Source organism: Spinacia oleracea, chromosome 2 (genome assembly GCF_020520425.1).
Source record: "Spinacia oleracea cultivar Varoflay chromosome 2, BTI_SOV_V1, whole genome shotgun sequence".
Classification (NCBI taxonomy): Eukaryota; Viridiplantae; Streptophyta; class Magnoliopsida; order Caryophyllales; family Amaranthaceae; genus Spinacia; species Spinacia oleracea.
Window position 1 is genome coordinate 36,289,943 of NC_079488.1, and position 27,683 is coordinate 36,317,625.

General features: G+C 35.4%; 3 protein-coding genes across 3 annotated transcripts; all 3 read left to right on the top strand.

The window, feature by feature from the left end:
- The first annotated feature begins 6,696 nt into the window (after positions 1–6,696).
- Positions 6,697–12,797, top strand: LOC110789813 (uncharacterized). Its single transcript, XM_021994516.2, has 4 exons — positions 6,697–7,042; positions 8,952–9,101; positions 10,602–10,823; positions 12,504–12,797. The coding sequence occupies exons 1-4, from the start codon at positions 6,838–6,840 to the stop codon at positions 12,506–12,508; spliced, it is 582 nt and encodes a 193-aa protein (XP_021850208.1). The 5' UTR covers positions 6,697–6,837; the 3' UTR covers positions 12,509–12,797.
- Positions 12,798–17,034: 4,237 nt separating this feature from the next.
- LOC110789815 (uncharacterized) lies at positions 17,035–18,384 on the top strand. The gene is made up of 2 exons (XM_056835445.1): positions 17,035–17,198; positions 17,608–18,384. Exons 1-2 carry the CDS (start codon positions 17,050–17,052, stop codon positions 18,317–18,319), a joined length of 861 nt encoding a protein of 286 aa, XP_056691423.1. The 5' UTR covers positions 17,035–17,049; the 3' UTR covers positions 18,320–18,384.
- Positions 18,385–22,010: 3,626 nt separating this feature from the next.
- LOC110774868 (uncharacterized) lies at positions 22,011–24,228 on the top strand. Its single transcript, XM_056835838.1, has 3 exons — positions 22,011–22,811; positions 23,009–23,357; positions 23,489–24,228. Exons 1-3 carry the CDS (start codon positions 22,011–22,013, stop codon positions 24,226–24,228), a joined length of 1,890 nt encoding a protein of 629 aa, XP_056691816.1.
- The last annotated feature ends 3,455 nt before the right edge of the window (positions 24,229–27,683 follow it).

The following is a 27,683-nucleotide window of genomic DNA, read 5'->3' on the forward strand; positions in this document are numbered from 1 at the left end:
GCGCCTTATGCGAGGAATTTGATGTGGTTCGTGAGCAATGGGCTAAGTTTTTTACCAGCAAGTATTTATTATTGGCTTTAGCGCGCTTGATCGAGTTGGTTTAGTTGTTATAGAATAAATTTTATATTAAAATGTATGTTTATGTTGAAATTGGAACATATATTTAAATGTAATATGTGCACTTTGGTTTTGGGATATATAGTATACAAAACACTAGTTATTGATTTTATATTTGTTATACAGGTTGCGATATCCTATTATTGTTGTGACAGGTTTTTATATTTTGTGCAAGGCACTCTAGGTATCCCTAAACAAAAATAAAATTTTCCCGCCAAAAATGCTTTGTTGCAGCGTACATATATATGTGTACGCTGCAACAAATGTCAAAAATTTGGCCAAAATCTTGACTTGTTGCAGCGTACAAATAGATGTTCCCTGCAAAAGGTGGGGTCTTTTGCAGCGTACACGAATTTGTACGCTGCAACAAGTCAAGATTTTGTCCAAATTTTTGACACTTGTTGCAGCGTACATACATATGTACGCTGCAACAAGTTCATACTTGTTGCAGGCCCCCCAGTTGCAGCATACGTTGTACGCTGCAACAGGGGTCTAAAAGCCCGCTGCAATAAGGGTTTTTTCTACTAGTGGTTGCTGCCCCGTGTGTGCGTCCCACCCTTCGCCTTGCTCGTTCACTCGCACATGCACACACCGCAGAGGCCCATGCCCGCGCGCGCTTGCTCGCTGCCTGGTACCGCATGGGCGACGAGCTCCCTTGCTCGTCGTCGTATGCCCGCACTATGCAACACCCCTTAAGGGTAACACTTAGCTTCCATTGCTTTGTGCGTGCAAGATTGTGAACGATTCATAAAAATATAAAACTTTTATATTTAAATTTAACGACAAATTAATAACCAATATTAATTTCTTTAGGCGAAAAATCGAAAATTTATTAGTAAAATTAATTTCCGATTACATGATTTCTTAGGGATTAAAATCTAGGTCATAAAATTATAAAAAATTTCAACTTTAACAAATTTTATGGTGGTTTTTAATCATATGATCCTAATTAAATTATCAATTAATTATGAAAATCAAAACAAATTCTAAATTATTTGAAATTCAACAAATTAATTATAATTACAAATTAGGTTGTGTAATTAACAAAATTATACCTTAAAATTGTTAAACATATATTGTAGGTCAATCATAAATTCAAGATTTACATACAAGATTCGCAAATATTTAATTTAACATCATAAAAATTACTCCCTCCGTCCCAGATTAGTTGTTACACTTTCCTTTTTCGGCCGTCCCAGATTAGTTGTTACACTTCTAAATTAGGAATGATCCCACAATTATTATATTGTCTCTCTCTTTCCACTAAATTCTTTTTTTGTCCCCACACCCTATCTCATTCAATTAAAAAAAATACCCCACTAATTCCTATCATCTACTTTCAATAAAATAACAATTGATAACCAAATAACCACTTATCACCTAAAACTTTGTGCAAAGGTAAGTGTAACAACTAATCTAGGACGGAGGGAGTACAAATTTTGCATTCGAAAAACTAAAACCTCCGAAAAGTCATAGTTAAGCTTCGAATTTGGGAATTCTGGGTTAGGCATCAAATCTTTGATTTTTATCAAAATTTTAAAACGTTGTTTACATGCGAAATTCACTATAAAAACATAAGATTTCAACCATTATTGACAAAACTGCCGAAAATCCTGCGAACATATAATCAAATAATCACCCCTTTAATTCATTGCAAATTTATAAAATTTAATCCATGTTAACTATAATTGATTATGGAATTAATTAGAGGCTCGTGATACCACTGTAGGGTTATGAATAATACAAAGAATATAATTCATGCGGAAAAACCATAAAGCCAGGAATCCAAAGTAATTGCCACATAGTCAATTAGCATAATTTAGGTTACATGCAATGTGATGCGTGCCTTCCCTAGGTGCTCCCGAACCGAACAAGAACAAGTCTTTAGAGCTCCAAGTGTCGCCCCTCCGTAGAAAGTCGACAGCACGTTCGGATCCGCCTTAGGTTCAACCAACTAGGATATTACTTAAGGTTTTATGCACTCGGGTTAGGCTATAAACTATGCTCTCCCTTGAACACAATATATGTAAAGAATATGTTTTGATGTATGTAAATTATGAGGGCTAACCTCATATTTATAGGGTAGGAAATAAGGAATTTGAGTCTTACTAGAAAACAATTACCAATCCCATTGGGATTTAAATTCTTAACCAATTATAATTGTAGCAATAATTAAACACTTAATTAATTCAATTCTAGTAGGACTATGAAAACTAACACTTAAGGCCAAAGTTACTTCGTGAATAAGTAAACGGACTTTGCTTGAAGCTCAAGATGAAGCAACCAACGCAGCCACAAGGGCCACGCTGGCGTGCGTGCCAGGCTAGGCGCAAACACAGGCGTTGCTGGCCCAAGGCCCAACGCGCTGCAGTTTGGCCTTGGCGGGCTGCTTGCCTTGGCGTGCTTGCGGCCAACAGCGCTCCAGGCCCATCGCCTATGGCTGGGCGCTGGCGCTGGGCTTCGTGCTCAGTGGTGTGCGCTCGGCCTCGTGCTTGTCGAGCCATGGGCCGGCTCGCTTGGCGGCTTGTGCGCGCGCGGGCATGGGCCTAGAATTTATGATCGGCCTCGTGCTTGCCGGAAAACAATCTGAAGCGCGACGAGCGACAAGCCGGCAAGCGAGCCGACCCATCACTGGACGAGCAAAGGCCGCACGCACATCACCATTCACAAGGCCCAGCGCCAACGCCGAGCAAGAGGCCCAGCGCCCAACAATGGTTGCTAGCCTTTGTGCGATGGGCCTGCAGCGCGTAAGGCCTTGGGCCGAGCACAACATGCGCGCAGCGTGGCCTGCAAGGCTGCGTTGACGGCAAGCTGGCTTGTGCGCCAAGCCTTGTGTTTCTTAGGCCTTAAGAAATCGGTTTTCCTATTGCTACTAGGTTTAGACTTTTGGGATAGTTTGAAACATTTAGTGTTTGATTAATCCTAGAATTCTAATGATTTTAATTAACTAGAGTCCTAATAAGATTAGTTAATTGAATCCTAGTAGAAAACTAATTCCTTATTTCCCACCCTATAAATACGTGGATCATAGTCACAATTTATACATCAAGTATTAATTACAATTTCCTATCACAAGTATTGTGAGTTTTCCCTAGTGCACATAAAACCTTACAGAATTTTCTAGTCGGTTGAATCTAAGGCGGGTCCGGACGTGCTGTGGACTATCTACGGAGGGACGACATTTGGAGTCTTGTACTTGTTCTTGTTCGGTTCGGGAGCAGCTAAATTATGCTAATTGACTATGTGGCCATTAATTTGGATTCTTGGCTTTATGGTTTTTCCGCATGAATTATATTGTTTATATTGTTCATAACCCTACATGTGGGAGGTCAGATAGTGAAGGAAGTGGTGGTTGTGAGATGGGCCGGGAGATGGGGTTGGGGCGACGTTGAAGGTGGTGAAGTTGAGGTGAATGGCGGAAGTCGATCAGGGTGGTGGAGAATGTATCGAGGAGAGAGAAAAAGAGGATTCAGGCGGCAAAAGCCATGGAAGCAGTTGTTGGATTTCTTGGACTTCCTCTCACCGCCAACCTTTAACCTTCGTCGGGGACAATGGTAGATTCGCCGGACTTCCCACCAACTGCACCACCAAATCATTGGACGAAGAGGCTTGTATTTCTGGGTAATTTAAGGTGAATCAATGGCTATTGATGAATTGGGGTGAGATCGAAGATGGTTAGAAACAACAGAGTAGATGAGAGGAGAGTGAAGAAATGAGATTTTTTTTTTAAAAGTTATACTGTAAAATATTGGGTGAATAAGGGCATAAACGTAATTTTATGCTAACGAAGCAATAACGGCCGTTAAATCTAAGGGTATTTGGTGCATAATAAGTTTAAGTAGGGGTATATTATGTGATTTGAAACATGCATGGGTATTTGGTGAATTTCGTGAAACCTCATGGGCATTTCATGAAAAAACCGTATATTTAATTATTGATAAATAAAAATTGTATAAAAAAATGATATTCGTAAAATATATATTAAGACGGATCTAACAAGATACCACATGAATATGTTTTTCCTTAACTGTAGATCATAAAAAATAAACAAAGTAGAATAGATGAATAATTAAAAAACCAAAGTGTTGCAACTATAAGGAAACGGATGAAGTACTTCACTGGGGACTTCACCAAGACTCCACGAGTAATTGCACCACCAAATCCCAATACTATCCATGTTTACGTTGACGTTGCCACCGCCACCACCACTGCCACTACAACCACTAACATTGCTAGCAAAAGCTGCCATGGTCGAGAAAAGCCATCAACGCCACAACTTTTCGTGGAGGCCGGTTTGATGCTTGGACCTCTTGTTCAAGATATGAATACTCAACCATTATGCTACAATTTTTTTATATGCAAATATTGAACAACATATCCTATAACTAAAACTGATAAAAATAATGAATAGAAAACAATGGGGTTGTACTTCGACCCGCCCTTTAAAAGATCTCTGATGCCGACAAATGTTCAAGTAATATATAATCAATTACTCTGTAATTTTTGTTTTCCCGAAAATGCGATACCATCCAAAATTTTCGACATTGCATGCCTAGAAAGAACAACGAAGTATTTAGATTTTCGGTTGTGTGAAGGCGCTACATCATTAAATCTTGTTTAATTCACCTTTAAAAAACTTAGTCACAATAGTTCTAAGAAGTACACAAAAGGGTTAATCAGTAAAATTAAAACTAAAATACAATTTAAATCAAAAATTATTTCAGGTTAGTAAAAATCATGGATAAGACACCCGAGATTGAAGACTATTCGGCCACACTTAGAGTCGGACACGCGTCAGGCCCGTGTTACTCGTGCCCCAACGTGTTGTGCCTGGAACGGGACAAGGAAGAGTTGTGACGTGCAAGACTCGTGCGTGCCTCTCATAAATGAGGCCTGTGTGTGGCCGACCCCTAGACCGAGCCGATCCGAGTTGTGTCGTGCAAGCGGATCCTTGCTAATTTTTTATTTTTGATGATTGATAAAAATAAGTGTGCGTACGTGCTGCCCAGCCGTCGTATCTGTGTGGAGCTCTTGTGAAATTCCTAAAATGATGTCATGATATGAGGCCCATTAACGTGTCACTTGTGCCCTGCCTGACTTATAGAGGGCTCGTTCCGTGATGGACCAATTTTGTACGGGCTTGTATTAGCCCGTTGCCTACCGGCCAGCCCGACCATTCACAGCTCTAGTCACCATAATAGCTAACTGATGTACCCGGGTACAGCCAGCTCTGGCTATACCCCCCAAAAATAACGCGCTCATATTGTTTGTTCATTCTTGTTGATTGTTTGTTCATTCTTGTCGATTGTTTGTTCTTTCTTGTTGTACTGTTTGTTCTTTCTTGTTGTACTATTTGTTCTTTCATGTTGTTTTTTAAATTCATCATCAAATTTTCATACTTGTTGTATTTTTTGTTCTTTCTTCTGAATTTTATGTTCTTTTTTATATTGTTTATTCTTTCTTGTGTATTTGTTTGTTTATAATAATCATATGGTTAATGGTCATAATTAAACTCTTCATTAATATTTTATTCTTTCTTTTTGTATTGTTTGTTCTTTCTTGTTGTTTTTAAATTCATTCATCAAACTTATTGTTGTATTGTTTGTTCTTTCATGTTGGCTTTAAAATTCATCATAAAATTGTTCATAATTGTTGTATTGTTTGTTCTTTTTTCTGGAATTTTATGTTTTTTTTATATTGTTTGTTCTTTTTTGTTGAATTATTTGTTCTTTCTTGTTTATTTGTTTGTTCATAATAATTATCTGCTTTATTGTTTGTTCTTTCTTGTTGTATTGTTTGTTCTTTCATGTTGGCTTTAAAATTCATCATAAAATTGTTCATAATTGTTGTATTGTTTGTTCTTTTTTCTGGAACTTTATCTTCTTTTTTATATTGTTTGTTCTTTTTTGTTGAATTATTTGTTCTTTCTTGTTTATTTGTTTTTTCACAATAAATACATGGTTAATGTTCATAATGAAATTGTTCACTTAATCGGTCTTTTATGTTTTTACAAGCGCCTATATTGTTTATTTTCAAATAAATAAATAAATGTTCATTTCCAAAATAGTAAATGTTCATTCCAAATAAATAAATAAATGTTCATTTCCGAAATAGTAAAGGTTCATTTTTGTAGTTTATTTTCAAATAAATAAATAAATGTTCATTTCCAAAATAGTAAATGTTCGTTCCAAATAAATAAATAAATGTTCATTTTCGAAATAGTAAATGTTCATTTTTGTAGTTTATTTCTAAATAAATAAATAAATGTTCATTTCCAAAATAGTAAATGTTCATTCCAAATAAATAAATAAATGTTCATTTCCGAAATAGTAAATGTTCATTTTTGTACCAGTATATTAATGTTCATTTTAAAAAACACAAACCAACATCGTTTTGGATGGGGGTAAAGCCAGCTTTGGCTGTACCCGGATATAGCCAAAAATTTGCGGTAGTCACCCCATACCTACTTATCTTTTTTGGGTAAATATAAAGATTAAAAAAAAACAACAAAAGAAGTTGACACGTGAGATATGTAGAGAGAGACACGTGTTCCTTGAACATTCAAAGAGTTCAACCTGTCAACCGCCTAAACCCCTGCTCACAAAGTCCCCAGCACAAGAACACAAATCAGAGGAAAGAAGAAATAGGAATTCAAAGAGATAACAAAAAAACCAAACAAGGGAATTGAATAACCAAGAATTGATTAAAAGGGAGGGGAAGATGCAAAGGAAAAGGCCTTTGAATCGTATTAACAAGAACAAGAATATTAGAAAGAAGAACAGAATTAGTAGCATTAATTTGCGCAAAATAATCCCAGATATTGTTGATTATCTCAAGTCTGATTCTTATTTTTACTCCCACATCATCTCTTCTTCTTCGCCGTCTCATCATTCAGCTCCATACGATGTTTTTCTCTCCTCTACAGGTAATTAATTTCATTTTTTTTATAAATTTTCTTGCCTTTTTTTTTTTAGGTAAATTATGTTTTAGTAATTGATTTGATGTACAATTTTGTTAATTTAATCCTCTATTCTTTAGTGATAATATATGTGTGCCTGTTAAGGATGATTGTAAATTTTGGAACTTTGGGGATACTTTTAGGGCAAGTTCGACTTATTTTGTCCGAACTTATTCCGTAAAGTGGAGGCAAAGGGTATAATAAATTGGTAATTTGGTATTTTGTTATTGCGAAATTCATATGAAGAAGTGGAGGCTAAGTATACAATAAATTGGTCTTTTGGAATTTTGTAATTTCAAAATTCTATCGTGGGTCACTGTAAATGGCAAAGGCTTTCTACAAGTAAATTGGGTTAAGAGTTTGATTGAGTTGATTCTTTCACATGTTACCTAGGTACAAGTAGTTATGGTAGTAGCTAGGCTAAGTCGTGTCTCAAATAATTGTGATAGATGGTTGCGGGCTTAGGCAATTCTCTAGGTACAATCGGTGCTACTCTCTCCGTCCTTAATTGTTTGCCCTATGCATCAATAGTGCTTTATTAAGAATTGGTTGTGTAGAATTGAAAAGAGACAAAAGCAGTGGGCCAAACGTATTTTGTGTGAGAGTTAAGTTGAGGTCCCATGAGCTATTGTAATGGAGCAATATCTAAGGACCGTCTAAAATGGCAAATGAAGCGAACAAAAAGTGACAGAGGGAGTATGACACTACTTTTTTTTGCTCCATATGGCGCTTCCAAATGAGCAAATCTTAAAAAATAAGTCTTTTCACGGTCTAACCGGTTGTATGGTAAAGACTCTTCGAGAATAGGATTGTAGGATCGGAGTTGGGATGCGGAAGATACAAAGTTGTCAAACAATGCAATCCCTAGTAGAAAAACTTAGATGTGGTACGTTGTTACATGGTATTTTGGATGTATAGGTGTGGAATCTCATTGTTCTAATATGGACCTTTTACACCTTTTGGTGATACATAGTTGTGGTGGTATACTAGTATGTCTTACTCCGTATGATGTTACTTCAAATGACGTGTGGTTGTCTATGACATTATTGTGATGCGCAGAATTGGGTACCCCTCGAAAAGTAATTTGTCATTACTGGAAAGAACCTGTGGTTGTTTGTGGCAGTTCTTTATAGCAACTATTCTACGATTGGCCTAGTACGGGGAGACACAAAATTTAGAACTAACAATCATTTTAAACCTTTCGCTGTGTTAATTGCCTTACATTCAGAACGATGAATAAAATCAACAACGTATTATATTATGGAGTTGCTATTGCTGCTTCAGTTTGCTAGATTAGTGCCCGTTTGGTGTTTAACTAGCTTAGTGTAGGTAAACTGTATTGCTTGTGATATTTTCTCTTTGTACGTATGGACAAATTGTCCCTTGAGTAATGCACTGATAATTCCCCTAGAAAAATATGGAACTTCTGCTTATTTCATAGTAGAAGGAAGCAATGACGTACAACTTCGGTCATTGGTCATAGCGTGGGGTGAGATTAATAGAAAGGATTCTAGTCATGTCACTGGATTGTTCATCTGTTTCGTATAATGTCAATTTTGGTTGCTCTTAAGTATCGTACTGTCAATTACTGACTAGATGTGGTCATGTGGATCACTTTAGCTTGTCATGTCACCTTACATCCACCCCTATAGTGATGGGGGGAAAAAGTGAGTAATGGAATTAGTTAAATGTTAATTACGTTGTAACATTCTGCGATGCATCTGGAATTTCTGTTATCAATTTTGTACGAGCTTCCTATTGTATGAGATTGGTTTAAGATTTATGTTCGTTATGTGCGTTTAATCGTTATGTTCGTTTTAGATTACATGAATGCCGGTCTTGTTAAAACACTTCCTTTTTGCACGGGTGTAAATAGACACAGGTGAACCCATTTTGGCAAATAAGGAGCGAGCGGTGGAGAAGCTGGAGGAATACCTTAAATCTGATACCTACCTGTACACTCCTTTGGAAGGCACTCAACATCGTGATAGTTTTGCGGTGAAAACTGTCATTCCTCCTCCAAGAGGTACGGCACATATCCTTTTGTTTGAAAATGTGAGTTTTCAAACGTTATTTGCTGGAAAGTCATGCAGATTAAAGTGCTTCATAGTATTCCCAGAACTTTTAATATGACAGTCCGAATTACACTGGACCTTAAAGAATAATTCTTAAGGTGGGGCTTTCGTACACCGCCTTTCAACAAGGAAAAACAATATAATGGTAATTTCCATTGTGTGTTGTTCCTTAAATCTGAATGTTCTGTCCCACTTTTTATGTTTTACATTTGTGCTGATCCTTCTTATTGGTTCATGTTATAATTAAAGCCCCACCGATAGCTAAATTTTTTACACTCCACAAACATTAAGGAGTATAATTGAACCAATAAAATTTTGTGGGGTTGAATTGTTATCAAAAACAGATTTTAGATTTTCCTCAAAAAAAATAAAAAATAAAAAAAAGAAGTAGATTTTAGATTATGGAATTTTGCAGAAGCCTGAAAAGCCACCTCATTCAGAGCTATCTTAAAGAAAAGCTTGTGTAGGCCGTTTATTCCTTACGACAATTTAAGCCAGTTTAAATACTAAAAGATCATTTCACTACAAGAATTTGTATCTTTAACGACAACCTAATTACGACGGGTTAAAAATCCCGTCGCAAAAGCCTTTTTTGACGGGGCTAACAACCAAACAAAGACGGGAACAGCCGTCGCAAATGTGTTTTACGACGTGTTAACGACGGGATTTTCCATTAACGACGGCCCCTTTTTATGACGGGTTTGCGACAGGAAATCCCGTCATTAATCAATGATTATTGGTCTTTAGCGACGGATTTCCTGTTTTTAATGGTACAATTTTTTGTAGTGTTTACATTCATATATCTAGTGTCTGATTTATATATGTTCGGTTCATATTACTCCGTAATATTTCATTGTAGTGTGCAACTGTGTATTAATAAAACTTGGTACAGCAATGGGTCGCTTGGATATCGTTTGCGTAATGAAAACTTATGTTACCAGTTTTTAGAGCATATTAGATGCACCCTAGTGCAAGGTGCACCAAATTCTTATTTATAATGGGTGTACAATAAATATTGTACACCGGAGTAAAAGTTAACTCAAAATGCTTAAAAGTTACATTTATATATGTAAAAGTTATCTATTTTTTAATGATAAATTTTTTCATTTGAATCAAAATTATTTCTTCAAAATCACTAATAATGTATAAACTAATTATTTAACCCTTTAAAATGTTTATCTATCAACTCTTTATTTTTATAATATAAAAGTTACCGAAAAATAAGTTAAAGTTACAAAAAACTGCATAAAAGCCATCTTGGTGTACAATAAATTTATTGTACACCTTGTGCGCGCAAGACCTTTTGTTCTCACATTTTCTCCTTACACATGAGGAGAAAATGTTGTAGGAACCACCAATGGGCATAAAAATACCCTTGGGTGTACTGGTGCACCCGGGTTCACCTACTAATTTTCAACCAGTTTGTGACTTTGTTCTCCCGTTATTTGCAGAAGAGGAACTGCAATTTATGAGAGTAACTAGTACAGTCTCATCCGAAAAGATTGCCTGGCAGGCAAAAAAAGTAGCAGAAAAATCTGTGCTTAAGAAGCGTGGGGATCAAGTCTCAAATGGTTATCCTCATGATGCAAGTGTTGTATTTCCTAAAACTCCAGGACTTCAGGAAGTGAATAAGCAAGCAGCTCGCAGAAGCAGTCGGTTATCAACAATCTCAGGTTCTTTTCATTCAAATACATTATGCTTTGCTCCATAAAAATTATCATTATGTACTTCCAGATTCTGAATGTATAGAAAGATATACAAGTACCTAGTGGCAGTTGAGTAGTTTCCTAAGAGGAAATCTATACGTGGTTCTTAGGAAATAAGTGTGTGATCAGCTGTGGCAAAACCATGTACAAGGGCTAATTCCTTTAGTTTCTCGTCTGGTCCTATTAATTGGGACATTATGTGCACTCTTGATTGAGCTCTTGATTTTGTGTTGGGTTAACGATAAATGTTCGTTGTAGCATTGTACGTGTGGGTGGCGGTTTGGGGTGGGGTGACTAGGGAACTTAGGCCCTGTTCTTATGAGCTTTATTTGGCTTGACTTAGGCCGAGCCAAAATGAACTGAACTGAATGGAGCTAACTGAACTGCAATGGACAACTGCATGGAACTGAAATAAAGTCCAAAAGAACAAGACCTTAAACAAGTATTAATTTAAAGCCCTTCCATAATAGCCAACTGGCTCAATATTGGAGGATGCATGAAGCATTTAATACCATGTGGTATGAAATATGGATCCCCCTATTTGATTCCACGGCCTTAACAAATTATTAAAATTAGGGATGATATTGCGTGGTGGCATTTGAAAAGGGAGCAAATAAGATTTTGTGGTAAGAGAAGTTACAAGTCACTCTCAAAGTGGGAATACCAGAGAGCTTGAAAGTGTTAGCCGCAAGAAGTGATAAAAAAGAGTAATTTTGGTTCGGCATCCTATTGGAAGGTCAATAGGTCATAGATCCCTTATTGAGACCACAAACATAGATTAGCATTAGAGCTAGTAGGGAGAGTGTTAGCCTCCAACTTTTTGGTCCCGTATACTGTGTTACGGAGTATATTTTAGTAAGGCTGGTGAAATACATGATAGGCAAGGCTGATTGAATTGTTTTCCTTCGCATTTGAAAAGGTTTTCACCTCACATAAAAAAAAACTGGTGTCTTAATTGATTCACTAAAAGATCTTCCGGTGTATTGAGGCCTTGTTCCAAATACAGGTCAATATGATTTTGTGTAAATTGTGGGGCTTAAATCTTATGTAGTATGATCCAAGCTTAAACGAAATATTAGTATATGGTATTGTCCAAGATTAGTGTGTGTTCTATTCGACTTATTTTGACTTATTTTAGACAAAATAAGTCCAGATAAGAAAAAATAAGTTTTTTTCCATACATTTTCACGCATAAATAAGTTTATTTCAGACAAAATAAGTTTTTTTCAAATAAAAATTCAGATAAGTTAAGTTAAATTCAGATAAGTTAAGTTAAGTTCAGACAAAATAAATCGAATAAAACGGAGCCAGTTATCTCTAAATTGGTAGTTCTTGAATCAGTAAATACTTACCCAAATTCACCCCTCCCCCTCCGCTAACCAAATTATGGTCATCACAAGCATACCAAAAACCATTGTTGTGCCCTTATGTATAAACTATTGACCTCGAATGATGATGATGATGATGATGATGATGATGATGATGATGTTTTTCTTTCACTGATACTTCATACATTTCACTAATACTCCGTGCAAATAATGCAATGCTAAAATGTCGACGTTCCTTGTTCTATGTGATTTTCTTCTTCTGTGTTCCAGTGTTGACTTTTGAGGATAAAGATTCTTGTTTTATTGGTTCTTTGTGCAGGTTAATTGGTACGGGAATGGTACATAAACAAGTCTTCATGAATTACATCGCCATAACTAGCAGCAATTTCAGTATGTACATGTGCTTAGTATTCTCATACTGTATTCTCTGATGTATTATGTATTATCTACATGTAATTTATACTCTGTAGAATGTAAGATGCCGAATGTTCCACCATGTTATCTCGAATCATCGAATGGGACATTGAACGTAACTGATGTAAGATGATATTAGTACATAGCTTTGGTGTAGACTTTGTTGATTTACAACATTGAGCAGACTTTGTACATCGTATCTAAGATTGTTAACGGTACACTTCGTGTCTTCGTGTATATCGGTTCTCTCAAATCTAAGTCCCTAGTTGTGTAGTGGCAGGCACAAACTAGAAATCTATAGAGCATAGTTCATCATGTCACATCTGCCCAAGTACATTTACTAAAATTGGTGTGAAGAAACCCCCTTATCTAAAAAAGGTCAAAGGGGCTGGCTACTAACCCGGTTATTTCGTGTCTGGTTCGTGTTTAGTTGTTATGTTCGGTTAACTTTGTTGAGTTCTACTTTATCGTGTCAAATCTACCACTAGAAGTTATCGGAAACAAGGTATTAAAAGGGTTAACTTTGTTGAGTTCTACTTTATTGTGTCAAATTTGCCACTAGAAGTCATCGGAAACAAGGTATTAAACATCACGAGAGTACTCTTAACTAAAAGAAAATGAATAAACCTGATCTCAATTCAATAATAACAAAAGTGACCGAAAAATGTTTTTGTTAAGCTTAGTTCTTTTCACCTTAATTATTTTTATTGTTTATCAGATCAGAGCATACATGAAAAGGCAAAAAATACTTAGAGATTCAGACCAAAACAAATTAGGCGAAGAGAACTAAGATTTTATTCATTTGATCAGTAGGGAAGCACTAACCATCTCACACATATCGAATGTAGATTCGATTTAACGACTCTATTTATTAGATAACGGCGTTGTAAATTATGCGTGATATTATTGTCTATTAATTTGGAAATGAATGAAGATGTTAAGCAGTCTTAATCAACATAAAACGAGTGGTTAGTAGTAGTCTTACTTTTTTTTTTTTGGTTCTACTACGAGGAGTTCCCACCGCCTTCGGCGAGGTAATCTCCCGTGGGAGTTTGCATGGGTACCTCGATGGGCAGCATCCCTCCCAGTTGAGATTTTTTCCATTCCCAAGGCTCGAACCCGAGACCTTGGTTAAGGAGCAAGAGGCCCTTAACCACTCATGCCAACCTCAGTCTTACTAGATGGAGGGAGTGATGCTAAATTGGTAAATAGTTGGGCAAAAAAGAGAAGGTGTACTCACTTAGTTTGAAGTCAGATCAGAAGAGTTCAACAAAGGAAATTCCCCATGTGAAGACCATGTGGAACTTGGATTTCCTCTCATTGCAATTTGCCAAAGCCAACCCCAAATTTTAAAGAACATTTGCGCCTGCTCTTTTTTTTCTGCCTTTGAGGTCCCACTTTCTCCCTTTCTTTCATCTTGTTTCCTCAATCCCGCCAATTATCTATTGTGAGAAGATAAAAAAAAGCAAATGATGTAGACAGAATTCGATATTTTTCTTACATAGAAGATACGAAGTCAAATAATAAATATCATTCTTATATAATTTTAATCGACTTGATGTGTTATAAGAAGCATAGGACTTTTAATCGACTTGATGTGTTATAAGTTGAACCTTAAAGAGAACGTACCAAAGGGTTTTTTTCCCCTAAACTCGCGTAGCATACACATGGACTTTTATTGTTCATATAGTGACTATAATAAATTAAACACCAAATTTTTTAGATATAGTAACCATTTTTTGAATCAACCCTTTGTTTTCAGAAGTGAATTGTGACTAAAAATCACTGTAATAAGTGATTTACGTTTATTTTTTCTGAAATAAGTGAAAGGGGACACACCCTGTAATAAACCAAAATTTAAAAATTCGAAAATCTAAAAATAAATTATACTCCGTACATCTAATATCTAGCCTCTATACGCACTCACTAAAAGATGGGAGTGTATTTATCAATTGTCAATTGTCTAATTTGAAATTGCTTTTTGTATAGTACTTTACATGTATAAACTATATAGCAAAAAATAGCAAAAGAATAATAAAATAATAATAAATAATTGGTTTCTAAAAAGGGTAATTAAATGCTTGGTAGTGACCTTATGTGTGTCAATAATAAGACCAACAAGGTCTTTCACACTTGTGTTCTCTATCAGTCGTCAACTCGTCATACTATGAGTAGTTTGGGTCACTTGATTTTCCTATTTTTCTTCTCCCCTTAATCACTTCTCTAGATTTGCATTATTCATTGATTTGATCCAATTTGTATTGTCAATTATATGTATTTATAAATTCGGCTGTCTAATATTTTTTTTTTCTTAGTACTCACATGGCTTGAAAGACTTGGTTTAGCTGAGAGAATTGTACGGAAAGTTGAAAGTTTTGTTTCAATCATCCCTTTAATTACTTCCCTCTTAATCAATCGGTTAATCTCCTATTAGATCGTCTTATTATACTTATGTAAGTCAGGGCCGTTTCCGGCAATTTAGAGGCACTGTGCTAAATGACACGTATGACTCCTTACCAACTGGGACAAGAATCACATAATGCTTAACAAAGCAGTTGTTAAATATAATGTTGGTTCTTGGGGGTTTAACAAACAAAATTTCTTTTTGGGCCCTAAAATTTTGTGGCACGGTGCTGTAGATCCGGTTGGATCACCCTTTAGCTGGCCATGATGTAAGTACTATGTATGATCAGTGGTGGATTTTGAACAACTTTACAGGGGCCAGTAGAAGAATATATTGAGCAATATAATATGTAATTTATACAATTAAGTTAAAATAATAGGGAGCATAACTATAAATAAAATACTGAAATTTCCGCCGGGGGGGGGGGGGGTACCACCCTAGCCATCAAGAAGATCAGTCATTGGTGGGTAGAAAATGGGTGACATGACGTGTGATTTGGAAGTTAAATAAATGTCGGTCTTACAAGCTTTTGTATTATTCAATTACAATTCAGATATAGTCTCTTATTAAATCGTGCGTCACTAATTTAATTGTCTAATGTTAGCTAGGGAGGAAATGAGTGATGTGGCCATGTAGTTTGACAGTTTACTAACTATTACGTTATCTTTTACAATAATTTGTAATTTGAGATATGTATATATAATATATACAACGATCATTTTTTTTTTACTATTATGATGCATAGTACAATGTTTTTACATAAGATAGGTTTCTTAGATTTTTCTTAAAATTTTAATATCACATTAGTGGTGTTCAGAAAAATGCCATGTGAAAGAAAAGAGATATTTTAATAGTTAACCTATTCGTATGAAAGACCATAATCTTATTCTGATACATAGGTTTTATTATTTGAGGTCATCACGTTTAACTATTGCTATATTACTATCTTATGTTATTTTTTCACGCTTGATTCTCAAATGAATAGAAAGCACAAACAAACAGAAACATATTCTCAAATGAATAGAACGCATAAACAAACAGAAACATATACACCCGTACACACAATGTCTAAAATTAACCTACCGTCGATATTTTAAGTTGTCAAACATTAAGTTCTCTATAGACTCGAAATAACTAACACATCAAAGACTGCCAATCAATCAATCACTAAGACCTTTACCCACGAAATTTATCACATACCAAATGAACATTCCACTTTATGTCTAAATGTGTAAGGGTTTGACAAATCTGTCACAAAGCATATGGTTATCTACCAAAATCAAGAAAAGGTCATATTACATGACAAAAATAAATGAACCAAATATGTATTGGCCTATTAACATTGAACGCTTGTGTATGATGTATTATATTCAAATTTTCATTCCCTCTGTTTGTCCTCGTGACTTATTCACACAAAAAAAAGAAAACTAAACTTATATTAACATGTTTTTGCTGACATAGATTAAAACGAAAGGACGCTAGGTTGTAGTTTGTAAATTTTTTTTAAAGGAAAATGAATTCACTAAAAAAGAGTCAAGTACAAAAGAAATACAGATCAAACAAATACATGAAAAGTTGAATCAAATAAAGGTTTCCTTCATCAAAACTGTGGTTGTTGAATAAATCTTGCATTGTATAACGTCTTCCGTATATAACGCTGGAACATGCAGCCTTTTCTAAGAGAGGGTACAACGATCTATTGTAGACGCGAGGATGATTTCCACTTGATTCATCTGAATGTACTCGGAAAATTGATATATATTGCGATCCCGCATAAAACTTTACCAACGAACTAATTCTACATAAATTCATTACGAGTGAACGACAAACCAAACATATTAAAACTAACTCCACTATAGAAAGACTAACCCATAAAGACGAACTCCGCTAGTTTTTAGTTTGTACCAGTAAGAAGTAACAAAAGTTGGGTTTGCACAAGATTGGGGAAACCCCAAAATTATTATTGTTGGATGACTAAAATTTGAAATAATTTTGGCATGTCCTCCAGGGCTTGGGGTTGTGGGCCATAGCCCACCCATGTGCCTGCATGTGCTGTGTCTTTCTATTAAAGGCCCACCATTTTCTCTTTAACAAAATAAATGGTTGTGTTTTCAGCACTTTTCTTCTCCTTCTCATATTCCATCCTTTCTTCTTCATTGTTTATTTCAACCCCAACTCAACAATTTTTATTCTAAGGTATGAAATCATCACCCTTTTTTTCTTATATTCTTTGGTATTTTTCTATACAACATCGAAACAATAATTAATAACGCATGATTTTTTGTAGTATTATTTTGTATAACACAATATTATTATTCTTTAAGTTAATTTGTTTATAGATGTATCAAAAGTTTGTATACATATATAAGTATATGATGTATCACATTCACATATGTTTGTTCTTTGAAGTAAAAACATATGCACATTTTCAAAACTGGCCGAGACAGTTGGTTAACTATAGTATCTGAAGCGGTTGTATCTTGCATTGTACTGAAACCTTCAAGTGGAAAAACTATATATACAACAAAACTTCATTCACATGCATTATTTAATTATACTATGGTTTTCTTCTATATATTAACATGCATTTTGAATCTATTTACAGAATGCAAAATCATAACTCACTCAAGAAAGAGTTCTACAAGAAATGGATAACAAGTCTTCAAATATGCAACTTCGTCTCGAAACCGAAAATGAACTTGTTGGAAAGGAAGAAAGTGATAAAACTATCAGCTGACTTAGCCATGGCTTCCACGTCTCGAAAGCGAACGTGGAGCCGTGCCCTCATCACCAAGGCTACTAAAAACCGCGAAACCGGGACTTTGGCTAAGCAAATCTTGGGTGACATAACAACAACAACAACAACAACAACAACAACAACAACAACAACAACAACAACAACAACAACAACAACACCAACAACAACAACAACAACAACAACACCAACAACAACAACAACAACAACAACACCACCAACAACAACAACAAAAACAACAAGAATGCATAAATCACGAGCGATTTTCGTTCGAAGAAATAGTCATAATAATAATAATACTCCAAGGAAGAAGATATGCAAGTCATGGTCTAAGAGACATGGATGTAAAAATAAAAAGGTGAAAGCTAAAGCTAGGTCAATGGCAAAGAGAATGGTGGAGAAGAGAAGAGAAATACTAAAAGGGTTAATACCAGGAGGAGAATACATTATGGATGAATATTCTTTGGTTAAAGAAACACTTGACTATGTTGTCTCACTTCAAGCTCAAGTTCATGTAATGCAACATCTTGCAAATTATCCTCAACTCTTTTATTATTCTTAATTAATTAATTAATTAATTAGAATTATTTACCCATAAAATATTAATTATATATAGTGTTATTTATATATGTTTTTAGCCATTTAGGGATAATATTGAGTAATTTGGGGATTAATTTTGTAGCTTAATTAGTTATTGTTTAACCTACTATTTATATACTTCATCCGTTTTTAAATAGTTGCACTGTTTTGACTTTCACGTTTGCCAACGGATAACTTTGATCATCAATACTTATAATTATGTATTAGTAAAAATTATAAAAAGTTTGATATATTTAAAATATATATTAAAACAAACCTAATAATATTTTGTATAATAATTTTTAGTTTTATTTATTAGTTGAAAATTTAGGTCAAAGCAAGATAAGTGAATAGTGTCGAAAATCAAAATGGTGCAACTATTTAGGAAAGAAGGAAATATATATATGTAAATTTGCGACTAAATTAATATTAGTCATGTATAAAAGGGTGAAATTGTATGGAAGTCCACTAGGCAAAAATATAAGGCTAGCTTTATTAATTTACAACTTTTTCTTTTAGGATTTATTTTAATTATTTCTTTCATGGACTTCATAGGTTGTAGGCTTGTAGGCTTGTAGCCTTGTAGGAGTCGTTTTAATTTCATTCATGGTCTATCCTTGTTTCATTTTTGTAAAAGCATTTCCAATTTAATTTCCCGATCTTGGATTGTTTAGAACATTTTGGAGGCGATGTTCCAGGTTTACTTACAATTTCCCGATCTTGGATTGTTTAGAACATTTTGGAGACGTGTACACACTTGAGTAATTAAAAAAAGGTTAATCGAAACAACTATGCATCATTTACAAACAAGCAATTAGCATGTTATTTTGATGTGAACTGAACTTAATATTACTTAATTGAAATAAATGGAGTAATAATACAAGTAATTAATGCTCCATCTGTTTCATAATGATGTTCCAATTTCTACATTTTATATTTCTCACGACACATTTTGTATCATTATCTCTAACTATATGCTACATACTACATTATTACGTATTAGCAAATATTATAAAATTTTGATATTATAACAATACTCCGTATTACACATTTTGAATAAATTTACATCTCTAATTAAATATCACTAAAAAATATATAAAATTGATATTATTAAAGTACTCATTGATACGAATCAAACAAAACTTCACATGAATATGCTTTTTTTAAAGGAAATACTTCGTATGTTTTTTTCTTATGTATTGGAAATAATTTAGAAGATTCTTTTCAATTGCGAATAATGTCAAAATTCTATATTAGAACATCATGGAACCAGAGGGAGTATTAGCAAAAATTATAAAATTTTGATAATATTAAAGTATTCATTGAGACCAATCAAACAAGATCTCACATGAATATATTTTTCTTATGTATTTAAAATAATTTAGAAAAATACCTTCGATTATTAATAATGTCAAAATTGTAAATTGGAACGTCATCATGGACAGATGCAGTAATAAACAATAAAAAATAACAAATAACAAATAACAAATAATTGGTAATAAATAAAAAATAAAAAATAATAAAAAATAAATAATAATAAAAATAAATAATAACTAATAACTAATAAATTTATTATTTATTATTTATTATTTATTATTTATTATTTATTATTTATTATTTATTATTTATTATTTATTATTTATGATTTATGATTTATGATTTATTATTTATTATTTACGGATATTTCATGAGATACCCCCGAGGTTTAAGTTAATTCACCAGGTACCCTCGTTGTTTCAGTAATCTACCAGGTACCCCTCAGGTTTCATTTTCTCGCATGAGATACCCTTAATGACCCTAACTGACTAACGGCGTTAAGTAGACGTTACTGTGCTTTGACTCTTTTGCCCTTATTCTGGCGCAATTCTAAGAAACTGACATAGACACCCAGGTTTCCAAAATTTCAAAACCCCAACCTTTCTTCTTCCTTCTTCCTCTGTTCTTCTCTCGAAAAACCACGCAAACCTTAAAAAAATTTCACGATTCTGGAGGAGATTTTGGGGGAAATTGTGTGCAATCGATAAATTGGGGTCTCCATACTTCAATCCACACTCTCGGAAGCCGAAAGTCCAAGAATTTCGGGTTTTTCAAGTTCATCAGCAAAAATGTCGTTTCGAAGTAATCAATCAAAGGAAGGGTGATCTGAGTGTTTCTCTTCTTCAAAAGGTACTCTCTTTAGTTCGTTTTGTTTATTTGCATGTTTTGGTTGATTGAACTGCGAAAATTTTAGGGTTAGGGTTTACTTTTTGTGATTGGGTTTATATTGATAAATTTGATGTTGTTCAGTTGATTATGGGTTGATAAATTTGATGTTGTTCAGTTGATTAATGGGTTGTTAACTGGTATGATTTATGGGCTGTATAATTGGGTTTTATTTGTGCTTTAATTCTTGTGTTAATATTCTGTAATTGTTCGATTGTTTGTTTAGGAATGAGGAGAGCATTGTGGTTGTTGTGTCACTATAATGGGTCAGATTTTGATGTTAGGATAGAGGATGTTCGTGCCACTGATTTCATGGGGATGCTTAGGAGTATTTTTTTGGATTCAGTTAAGCAAGGTGTGTTCTTGTCTAGGAATTTTAGATTGTATTATAAGGATCCTAAATCGGGAAAGTCAATCGAGTTATATGAAGATGGTCATGTTCAGTTGATGTTTGATGAGTTTAGGGGAACAGATACTATAGAGGTATTCTGTGAGGAATCAACATTAGACCAAAGGGTTATGTTTAGGAAACTTGTCAAAATAATGGAGGATGAGAAGCGAGCCGAAGAAGAATCTCTTAGATGTAGGCAGGAGGAAATTCAGAGGGCTAGGGAGGAGGAGTTGAGGAGAGAGCAGGAAGAGTTATTGAGAAAACAAGAACAGGATGAGTTGTTGAGGTACACTGTGGCTGTTGAGGTCCCGATAATATCGTGCGATGACATGAGTGTTGAGTATTATAGGGTGTATAGTCAACCTGAGGAGATGGTAAGTGGGATGTCACAACCACCACCTGAATCACAACCACCTACCCATCCCTCATCTCCACCACAAACTGATCATTCCCACCCCTCTCCACCACACACATCACCTACCCATCCCTCTTCTCCACCACATACATCACCTACCCATCCCACATCTCCACAAAGGTCTCCTGTTCAGTTCCCCCTTTCACCCCCACAAACAGAGCCTCAAACAGAGCCACAAACAGAGCCTCAAACAGAGCCTTCTCCACCCCCTCAAACTGACCCTGCTCCACAACCTCAACCACAATCAACTGCTAAGAAGCATAAAACTCATCCACCTAGACAAACAGGGTTTAGGGTTCCTAGAAGTAGTGCTAAGAGGCTTGGAACATTTGTAGCAAAGGAGAGGAGTTCTAACAGAAGCAGTAGCAGGTTTAGGAGGGGTTGGCAATCTGAGGAGATTCCAGTCAGGGAGGGTGATGGTCCTATGTCAGAAGATGATGATGAGGAGAGTGAGGATGAGGACTTTTCTGTATTTGATGAGGGGGAAGATGATGATGTGACACATTTTGTGGATTCTGATGTGGAGGAGGAAGACCTTTTGGAAGTGGATGTGGGTGAAAAGACCTTTGAGGATTTATTAGACGGGGAATCACCTTTGGATAAGGTGTACAAGAATGGAAAACTTGTGGGGAGATGCTTTATGGGGAGATTAAACTGGAACCTTGGATGATTTTCTCAAGCAAAGAACACTTCCTAGGGGTGTTAAGGGATTTCTGTATCCAAGAAGGGTTTGCTTTGACTCCGAATAAGCATGATTCTAAGAGATTCACAGCAAGGTGTTATCAAGAACAATGCAACTGGAGGATTCATGCATCTATGCTCATGGATGGGGTTAGTTGGGCAATTAAGAGTTTGACAGGGGAGCACAAACTGTGTGGCAGATTAGATGCTAACCCCATGGTTAGTTCTGAGTGGTTGTGTAAGAAACTCATGGAGGATATTAAATCTAATCCTGACTATCCTGTTGAGGGCCTACAAGAAAGATGTAGGGTGATGTTTAGGATTGAAGTGAAGTTGAGGTTGTTGTATAAGGTAAGAAACATGGCTAAGGAGTTAATTCATGGGGGGTTTAGTGAGTCCTATGGTCTGCTGCCAGCTTATGCAGAGATGATCAAGAGGACAAATCCCGGAAGCTATGCTCTTGTGACATGGACTAAGGAGATTGTTGGTGCAACCCCTCACTTTAAGTCATGTTTCTTTTCTTTTGGTTGCATGATCAAGGGGTTTTTTGAAGGTTGTAGGCCAATTATTGGCATTGATGGTGCTCACCTCAGTGGAACCTACAAGGGACAAATGCTCACTGCAATTGCCATAGATGGGAACAATGAGATATTCCCAATTGCTTATGGGATTGTTGATGGAGAAACTAAAGACACTTGGGCATACTTCTTCAGATGCTTGAGAGAAATGTTCAGAAACTTTGGTGTGCACAGAGAGGACTGGACTTTCATAAGTGACAGAATGAGGGTAAGATTTATTGCTTTTTCATAGGGGTATCTGGTGAAAATCTCAGATACCTCAGGGGTATCTGGTGAAAATTTAAGATACCTCAGGGGTATCTGGTGAAAATCAAAGATACCTCAGGGGTATCTGGTGAATTATATTTTTTAAATTACTAATGAATTGTATATGTGTCTGATGTAGTGTTTATGTGTCTGATATAGGGTGTGGATTGTGCTGTTTATGAAGTGTTCCCCAGAGCAACAAGGAGAGTGTGTGCCCAACACTTGTACTCCAACTGTAAACAAGCTGGCTGGCATGGAACTGCCTTCCATAAGTCCTTCTGGGTTGCTGCAAATGCATACAACCCATATGTGTACAACAAGGCAATGGAGAAGATTGCCAAAATTGATCCAAAGGTTGTGGATTATCTGTCCCAAGTGCCAGAGCAGTGGTCAAGGCACAAGTTTGAACCACATGTGGTTTGTGATAACAACACCACCAATTTTGTTGAATCTTTCAACGCTTGTACCAAGCCTTTTAGAGACATGCCAGTGTACACTCTGATGGAAGGTAAATGTTCTGTCTTTACTTCTTTTTACACTGTGGATGCATATGTTTTACACCACCCCTGTCCTTTTTTTTAATACAATTTCTGTTTTGCTGCTTTATTTTGTTTGTGCTTGGATGCTTGGATCTAATAGAGGCTAGGAGTTGGTGTATGAAGAAGATTGGGTCTAGATTTGACAAGGTTGTAGAAATGGGACCAAACCAATTGACTGAATATGCTGCTGGGGTATTAGAAGAGAGGAGTCAACAGTCTAGGTTTTATTCTGTAACAGTTGCTGGGGGAGGGGAATATGAAGTGAAAGATGGGGCTGTCAAATACCCTATTAAGTTTGATGCAAGGACTTGTGGTTGTGGAGTATGGCAAATATCTGGTATACCTTGTAGACATGGCCTTAGGGTTATTTACCACCAAAGACTTGAGGCTACTGATTTTGTGTCTCACTACTTCAAAGGGAAAGCATACAAGTTAACTTACTCAGAGCACATACACCCCATGCCTGACCCAACCCAATGGCCTTCTTTTGACCTTCCTATTATCCTCCCACCACCCATGAAGAGAGCATCAGGTAGACCCCCTAAACTGAGAAAAAGAGGTAAACATGATCCAAAAAGGGGAAAGAGAAACAGCACTGTGAGGTGTGGTAAGTGCAAGGAGGTGGGACACAATGCAAGGACATGCAGAGGTGGGGCCACTGCAAAGCAAAAGAAGGCTGCTAGTGCTGCTGCTGCTGCTGCTGGTGGTGGTGGTGCTTCTGGTTCTGCTGGTGCAGCTGGTTCTGGTGCAGCTGGTTCACAGCAAGGGGGAGATCAAGGTGCTTCCAGTTCACAGCAACAACGTAATGCATCAAGTAAGGGAAAAAGGAAGCGTACTTGATTTTGTGATTTATGCATAACTTTTTGCTAAACTTATCATGTATATCTTTTGCCAATGGGAGCAAGTTTTTGTAAAGCTACACTTAAAGTTTTTGCGTGTCGGGGGCACACTTTTGTAAAGCTACTTAATTCGGAAATGAAATATCATATTATTGATGAAATGTCATCATTCACTTTCTCATTACAAATACTAGAATCAAAAACATTACAATGCCAATTTTGATAGTTCCATGCATTAATTTCTTTTGTTGCTTGAGTTTCTTCTTCATTTGGTGAATTTCTTCATTCAAGCTTCTGTTTTCTTCAATTTCTCCTTCCTTTGTGCCTCTGTTGTTTCTGATTGGCAGTGGTTGCTCAATGCTTCCCTTGCACCACTTAAAGTTGTCACATAAGTCACACTTGTAATATAGTCTTTGAGGATTTTTCATTGTTTCAGAACTTCTTATTGCAAATTTTTTCCCACATATGTTGCATGTTTTGTTTGGAACTACAACGTATGAGGATTCATACGTAGTAGAAGAAGATTGGGATTGAGAATATGAGCTCATTTGAAAGTGAGTTGGGAAATAGGGAAAATATGAGTTGGTTAATGAGAAGATCAGAAATTTGTAGTGAAGAGTTGCTGCTGCTCCCCCTTTAAATAGAGAAGGCTCACCAACGGCTAGTTTTTTTAAAAAAAACTAGCCGTTGGTGAGCAGGGGTATCTGGTGAAATTACCATAAAACACAAGGGCACCTGGTGAAAACCTAAACCACCTCAGGGGTACCTGGTGAAATAAATTACGAGGGTACCTAGTGAAAAAAAGTTTCTAACGGCCACTTAACGGCAGGGTTAAGTCATGCGAGTAAATGAAACCTGAGGGGTACCTGGTAGATTAGTGAAACAACGAGGGTACCTGGTGAATTAACTTAAACCTCGGGGGTATCTCATGAAATATCCGTATTATTTATTATTTATTATTTATTATTTATTATTTATTATTTATTATTTATTATTTATTATTTATTATTTATTATTTATTATTTATTATTTATTATTTATTATTTATTATTTATTATTTATTATTTATTATTTATTATTTTATTTATTATTTATTATTTATTATTTATTATTTATTATTTATTATTTATTATTTATTATTTATTATTTATTATTTATTATTTAATCTCTCCCTTTTGGAATATATTAGTAAATTGAATCCTAGTGGAAATCTAAGTCCGATATTTCCTCCCTATAAATAGGCGATACATAATCACAATTTATAGATCATAATAATCATAAGTATTCATATAGTTTTAAGTTTAAACTAACTTAATAATTTTCCAAAATAATTAAGTTTTCGAATAACTATAAAACCTTAGATAATATTCTAGTTAATTGAATCTACGGCGGATCCGAACGTGTTGTGGACTATCTACGGAGGGGCGACATTTGGAGTCCTAAACTTGTTCTTGTTCGATTCGGGAGCAGCTAGGGAAGGCACGTGTCACATGTATGTATCCTAAATTATGCTAATTGACTATGTGGCAATTAATTTGGATTCCTGGCTTTATGGTTTTTCCGCATGAAATATATGTTTTATATTTGTCATAACCTAACAGTGGTATCACGAGCCTCTAATTAATTTCATAATCAATTATAGTTAACATGGTTAAATTTTATAAATTTGCAATGAATTAAAGGAGTGATTAATTTCGTTGTATGTAATTAATTGCAAATTCATGCGATTATTTAATTATATGTTCGTAGGATTTTCGGCAGTTTAGTCAATAATGGTCGAAATCGTATAATTTTATAGTGAATTTCGCATGTAAACGACGTTTTAAAATTTTGACTAAAATCAAAGATTTGATGTCGAACCCAGAATTCCCAAATTCGAAGCCTAACTATGACTTTTCGGAGGTTTTAGTTTTTCGAACGCAAATTTTTTATGATGTTAAATTAAATATTTGCGAATCTTGTATGTAAATCTTGAATCTATGATTGACCTACGGTATTTGTTTAACAATTTTAAAGCCTAATCTTGTTAATTATACAACCTAATTTGTAATTGAAATTAATTTGTTGAAATTCGAATAATTTAGAATTTGATTTGATTTTCATAATTAATTAGCAATTTAATTAGGATCCTATGATTAAAAACCACCATAAAATTTGTTAAAATTGAAAAGTTTTAAAATTTTATGACCTAGATTTGAATCCATGAAAATAAAAGTAATCTGAAATTAATTTGAATAATAGATTTTCGATTTTTCGCCTAAATTTATGAAATTAATATGAGTTATTAATTTGGAAATAAATTTAAATTATAAAAGTTTTAATTTTTATGAAAATCGTTCACGAATCTTGCACGCACGAAGCAATGGACGCTAAGTGTTACCCTTAAGGGGTGTTGCATAGTGCGGGCATGCGACGACGAGCAAGGGAGCTCGTCGCCCATGCGGAATGATGCAGCGAGCAAGACATGGCACACACGCGCGCGGGGGGGGGGGGGGGGGCAGCCCTGCTGTGCGGTGTGTGCTGTGTGCACGTGGGCGAAAGGCGAGACGAAGGCATCGACCACCAAGGCCGCGCAGCGCGGGCAGTGAGCGCTGGCTCGCCCATCGAGCATTGCCCCGCCCCAGCGAGGGAGCATGCTGCGCGTAGGCGTGTCTTGCTCGACTTGCTACGTGCTACGCGTGGCTGCTCGTGCTTGTGCTACGACCAATGCGAGTGGCAGGCCATGGGCGCTGCATTCGTGCACGCGGCCCATGGGCGCTACTACTACAAGGCCTCAACGAGGCATGGGCGCAAGCCTATGGCTTTGTCTTGGCCCGTTGGTTCGTTTTAATTTTTCGGTTGAAAACGATTTTAATTAAATTTAAATTCGTAATTTAATTTTTTCTCAGAATTTAATTTTGAATAATTTAATTATTATAAATTTATTTATACTAATTATTTTACTAAAATTAAAACCTTGATAAAATTTAAATTAATTAATTTTAATCAACTGAAAATAAATATAAAGGAATTAAATAATATTTTATATGAGCTTTAAATTTTAATTAAATTTGTAAGTTTCCGGTCGGACATGGAAATACAATTTTATGTTTAAAATTAGTAAAGCATGTAAACTTCTTGGTTTTAGTGGGAGATTTTAGTCATTAAACTCTTGATTAGGTCTACATTCCTTTAAGGTTAAAACAACTCGATTAGAATTAATAAGGATTGAATAATTTGTAGATTATTGGAAACCTTGATTAATTGTTGCAAATATTTATGTGATGCATAATAGGTTCTACTTGCTATATGGGGCCATTCATTGATAAATGAATGGGTGAATGGTATATTGTAAATGTACTGTTTTGCAGGTTATGGAAAGTGACTAGTATGGCCCAAATATGATAGAAAATATGGTCTGCGTACCATTAATTTGAATGTAAAATTGGTCTAATGCACAAAAGTTTTTAACTTTAA

Bases quoted from the DNA above. Each gene is read 5' to 3' on its own strand.
- LOC110789813 (XM_021994516.2), top strand. From the start codon at position 6,838: ATGCAAAGGAAAAGGCCTTTGAATCGTATTAACAAGAACAAGAATATT. The intron at 7,043-8,951 runs GTAATTAATTTC...GGGTGTAAATAG, and splicing joins TGTTTTTCTCTCCTCTACAG to ACACAGGTGAACCCATTTTG. The intron at 9,102-10,601 runs GTACGGCACATA...CGTTATTTGCAG, and splicing joins TGTCATTCCTCCTCCAAGAG to AAGAGGAACTGCAATTTATG.
- LOC110789815 (XM_056835445.1), top strand. From the start codon at position 17,050: ATGTGCTGTGTCTTTCTATTAAAGGCCCACCATTTTCTCTTTAACAAA. The intron at 17,199-17,607 runs GTATGAAATCAT...ATCTATTTACAG, and splicing joins TCAACAATTTTTATTCTAAG to AATGCAAAATCATAACTCAC.
- LOC110774868 (XM_056835838.1), top strand. From the start codon at position 22,011: ATGATTTTCTCAAGCAAAGAACACTTCCTAGGGGTGTTAAGGGATTTC. The intron at 22,812-23,008 runs GTAAGATTTATT...TGTCTGATATAG, and splicing joins TCATAAGTGACAGAATGAGG to GGTGTGGATTGTGCTGTTTA. The intron at 23,358-23,488 runs GTAAATGTTCTG...TGGATCTAATAG, and splicing joins AGTGTACACTCTGATGGAAG to AGGCTAGGAGTTGGTGTATG.